We start from the raw sequence: 4,890 nt of genomic DNA on the forward strand, positions 1-4,890 counted from the left end.
CCAATAATTAACTGAAAATTATTTATTGTTTTTAATACTGAATGTTCAGTGAATAAATAAATAAAAATAAAAGGTTCTGCATTTAAAAAAATGTTTTTTAATGTTGGTCACTTTAAAGAAAAATATCATTTGGAAAAGAAAATCAATTAAAAGTTTAATTTGCATTGATGAATAAATAAAAATAAAAGGTTCTGCATTTAAAAAAATGTATGTTAGTTGGTCACTTTAAAGAAAAATATCATTTGGAAAAGAAAATCAATTAAAAGTTTAATTTGCATTGATGAATAAATAAAAATAAAAGGTTCTGCATTTAAAAAAATGTTTTTAATGTTAGTTGGTCACTTTAAAGAAAAATATCATTTGGAAAAGAAAATCAATTAAAAGTTTAATTTGCATTGATGCAAAAAATAAAAATAAAACATCCAGAGACTCAGATGAATAAATGGAGGATCAGAAATAGAAGAAAAACAGAAAATCTAATTCAAACTTTTATTTATTCTGTTAATTATTAAAAATGATTAAAATCAGTTATTTAATCTGAGCTTTGATTGAATCTTGATAATCAGCTCATGTTTCTGCTGTGACTGATATTCCTGTCGCCATGGCGATGACGGTGCTGGGAACCCAGCGGGTCGCGGTGCCACCCGCGCGCTGAGGTCTGTAATCAGGAGGTTCTGACCCAACATGCCAACCGGTTCTGAAATAGAACCCGACCGGGCCGTGATGTAATTACACACCAGCTCCCCACCGGCTCCACAGCAGCCGGTTGTACTCACACCGCTTCAACAGGAAGTTGTCCAAAGTGCGTCCATCCGGTGTTCATCCGGATCATTTGATCAGTATTGGTTTTTAAAACAGACGTATTTTGTTGCAGATAATTGAGTCTTACATCAGAACCAGAACCGGGCCGTGTTCTCGTTGGTATCGGATGTTTACGCGCTGCTCGGCGGTCTGACGGCCGGCCGGAGGAATGCGTCTGGCCTCAGGAAGAATAACTCATTACATGAGGAGGAAAGCCTTCCAGGAAAAGCACACGGCGCTCCGCTTTGTTTGGAAAGCCGACACCTCGACCGTGTTTGGGTTCCCGGTTCTTCCTGAGGTTCTGACGGTTTACGAGCTGCTGGTCCAGGTGCTCCAGTCGGCCCAGTCTCTGGTCCCGGGCCCGGTGGGAGTCCACAGAGGGGACATGGAGACAGAGGGCCAAGACGTCTAAATGGATGAAAAACAAAATATTTTACCCTGATTTGTTATTTTAGGTTTGAATTTTCTTGGTTTCGGACCTTTTAAGGTTCGTTCTTGCGTAATCGGAATGAATGCTGAAACAGAATCAGGAGGGAAAGTTTTTATGGGTATGAAAATTAATCCAACAGTTATGAAAGCTTGTTTTTGGTTTGGTTGTTTTCCAGTTGAATTCATTCCTGAACATCTTTGAGATCCATTTAGATCCATGAAGCTTTCTCTGAAAACCAGCTAACAGTGGTGAGCGCACATCCGCTGCAGCTGAGCTAATTTTATCTTGGCTCTCTTTAGCTAAATTTGAAAACATTTAGTTTAATAAAGTCAGTGGTGGGAAGTNCAACTTCCTGCTTCACCAAATGGAAACAAAAAAGGACTAAAAACCATGACAAATTTCTCCTGCTAGCGCTAGGCTAGCATGTTTGTTTTGGTTGTATTTACCCAGAATGCCCTGCGCTGTAGTCCACTTCCTGCTTTTGGAGCGGTATCCCAAAAAATAGTGTATGTATTGGATTTTACATTTATGTCTTGAGTGAAGGAAATGACTCTGAATGCCTTTGTGTGAATTAAACATGATTGTTCTTTGGCCCCTGCTAGCTCCGCTCTTGGAAACGGGGCTAGTGTCTGGCAAATCTGTGGTCAGTTGTTTTGACAACACAATTTGTTGATTTTATTTTTGGCTTTCCCAGGGTTTAGTTGTTTAGTTGATCATATGCCTGCCATCATTACTACATGTCCTCGGTTGCCATAACTACCACCTGTTTTTTTTTACTGAAGCTTCAGCTCCTCAGTTTAGTTCACAAAACTCTTTAAAAATGTAAAATCTTGTTTTGTCCCATCTCCCCGTCCTGCAGCCAGAGGAGTTGGAGGCGCTCCACTCTCACACGTTCCGGGTGAAAACGTTCAAGAAGACGAAGCACTGCAGCGTCTGCAGACAGATCATCGCGCAGGACGGACTCGTCTGCAGAGGTGAGTCAAACTCTGAATGCTAAAGCGCCCCATCACTGTGGTATCTAGACAAAGCTAATGCTAAAGTGCTTATACCAACTTAGTATATAGCAGAAGTTAACTTGGCGCAAGCTAAGTGCACTAAACATTTCCAAGTCAGTAAAAACACTAAGTGAATAATTAGTTCTCCTACTAGCGTGTTAGCACATTAGCGGACCACACGTCCCCTCCACTCTTGATTACCAAAACTTAAACATTATTCAACTTAATGTTTACAAAACAGCCAATTAAATTTACACTTTCATAATTTATCCATAAAAACAGAAGAGCTAAATAATTAGCTCCACTGTTGTGGGCATTAGTGGAAGTGTGCCCCCTGCTGGTGATTACTGTCTCACATTGGACTGGGTTGGTCTGGAGGTTTTTCTTCCCTGTAATAAATCACGTTTCATCTTTAATGGGGGCGAAAACCTTTTGCTTGCTGCCGTTCTGGAGGAGGAAGTGTCTTCCCTGATGTTTGGTTCTGCAGAAAGCAGAGACCCCATCCCTCGCTGCTGTAGTTTTCCACGGCTGGACTCCAGCTGGACCGCCTCTCCAGCTGCTTCCTGCCTTTCTTCCCAGATCAGCAGAAATAAAACGGTGTTGACGTTCCGTCCGACTCTCAGCTGAAGGAGCCCAAGGTTTTCTTTTAGTTTGGATCTTCTCATATCAACCTCCATCACATGTCCTGGAAAAACACAAACGCTTCCTGTTTGGCTCTGCAGCTGCAGGTCATGATGATGATGATGACGATGATGATGATGATCTAGCTCCCAGTGGAATGGGATTACATTTAAATCCAGCAATATCCACAAGATGGAGCCAAACCGCTCAGATCTCCTGGAGTCAAGAAACCAAACTGGAGGAACAAGTGAGCCCCCTGCTGGACGGGCTGAGATACTACAGCTGTTCAAAATGTTTCCTCAAAGCAGATTTATGAAGATAATCAAAGATTTTAGTTTGTAAATGAAGACCTTTAGTCTAATATCAGAAGCTCATCTTCTCTTCCTGCCATTCTGCTTTAGTTTTCTGAACCAAAACCAGCAGCAATTCACCGTGTTCCTGGATAAAAAAATGTTCAAAGAAAATATGACCAGATGGTTATGTGTGATTGGTTGACAGTGTTGGTAGGATTTGATTCAGATAAAAATGTCTTTATCTCTTTATCTAAACACCAAATATAGAGTCTTAAAACAATAAACACAAAAAATTATAATTTTCAGTGAAGCTAATGTAATGTTGATTAAAAGTAAAATAATTTACCTAAAATGGATAATAATTAGTCATTATTTGTTTGAGTAACTTAATATTCTTAGGCTTTAAGTGTTTCATTTTAATGGGTTTTATTTTCATAACTCTGATCGTTTAGTTTATTATTGCCTGAAGTTTGGTTCAGGATTTTGATTCTCTGTTATTGGTTTTTATTTATTGAAGTGAATGCAGGATGTAGGAGTTACACTGCAAAAACAGAAAGTCTGTTTTAGTGCAAATAGGTTAGAGCACCTGGAATAAAACAAAACTAGCTCAGAAGTAACTTTTCAGCAAGAAATAGGAGCTTATTTTAAGTAAATTATTGAATATTGATGACTTGTTCAATATTCATGGAAAAAATGTCTTATTTGTAGAAACACACACACACACACACACACACACACACACACACACACACACACACAAAACAAATACTCCAGAAGAATATTTTCTAATATGAGATGAATTAATCATATTTTTAAGGATTTGATTCAGATAAAATTGCCTTTGTCTCTTTTGATCTTCAGTTTATGATGCCTATCTGGTGGTTACCATGGAGTCAGATAAATAAGACACTACCTGACCACCAGGTGGCAGCAGAGATGCATGAACGTGTTTCTGGTTTTCACTTTAAATTTCCCACAAACTCCATCCAGATTGTTTAACCAGTGTGTCAGTTTTGTTGTATTAACATGAGTTATGTGTGTGTGTGCGTGTGTGTGTGTGTGAGAGAGCAGCTGTTTAAACAAACGCAGTGACACACAGTAAAGCGACAGAAACGGTAAACAAACAGGAGTCGGTGTCTGTTTTTGTCAGGAAGATCCGAACATGAAGCGAATCGTCAGCAGAGATTCTTCTCTTCCATGTTGGGAAAGCAGCAGCAGCTGGATGAAGGCGAGGCGTTTCCTGCTGAACTCCCACCCGGACCGGGCCGGTCGGGGGGCCGGCGGGGGGCGTGGCCTGGGAGATGACGGGCGCTGTATGAGTCAGATGAAGCCGATAATTACCGACATTAATACCAAGGAACACAGAAACCACGCAGGAAGCAACTGGACCCTCTCATCATCTACACATTACAGCAGCTAATCTGCAGCTACTTGGCCTAGTCAAAGTCCAGAGCTCAGTCTGGGATCCTCACATAAGAAATCTGAGGATCAGAAGATTGGGCCAAAACTCCTCCTCATTGACCCGAGGGATTTTTTCACGGGATCGTTTTCCCATAAAAATTAGAAAAATTAAGAGTTCCGGTTTAAGACTTCTGCACGGTGAAACCCCCAGGATAGTGTGTGTTCACGGTGTGTGTTCACGGTGTGTGTTTTCACGGTGTGTGTTCACGGTGTGTGTGTTCACGGTGTGTGTTCACGGTGTGTGTGTTCACGGTGTGTGTTCACGGTGTGTGTGTTCACGGGGTGTGTT

General features: G+C 40.7%; 1 protein-coding gene across 15 annotated transcripts in view; it reads left to right on the plus strand.

Annotated features, from left to right (window-relative positions):
• tns1b (tensin 1b) overlaps positions 1-4,890 on the plus strand; it is a 116,271-nt gene that overhangs the window by 36,283 nt on the left and 75,098 nt on the right. For all 15 annotated transcript variants that reach the window (XM_007552239.2, XM_016671578.1, XM_016671581.1 and 12 more), the window contains exon 2: positions 2,091-2,205. In XM_007552239.2, the coding sequence (XP_007552301.1) occupies positions 2,091-2,205 (115 nt within the window). The remainder of the gene's footprint in view (positions 1-2,090; positions 2,206-4,890) is intronic.

Source organism: Poecilia formosa, unplaced genomic scaffold (genome assembly GCF_000485575.1).
Source record: "Poecilia formosa unplaced genomic scaffold, Poecilia_formosa-5.1.2 Scaffold47, whole genome shotgun sequence".
In the NCBI taxonomy this organism is placed as follows: Eukaryota; Metazoa; Chordata; class Actinopteri; order Cyprinodontiformes; family Poeciliidae; genus Poecilia; species Poecilia formosa.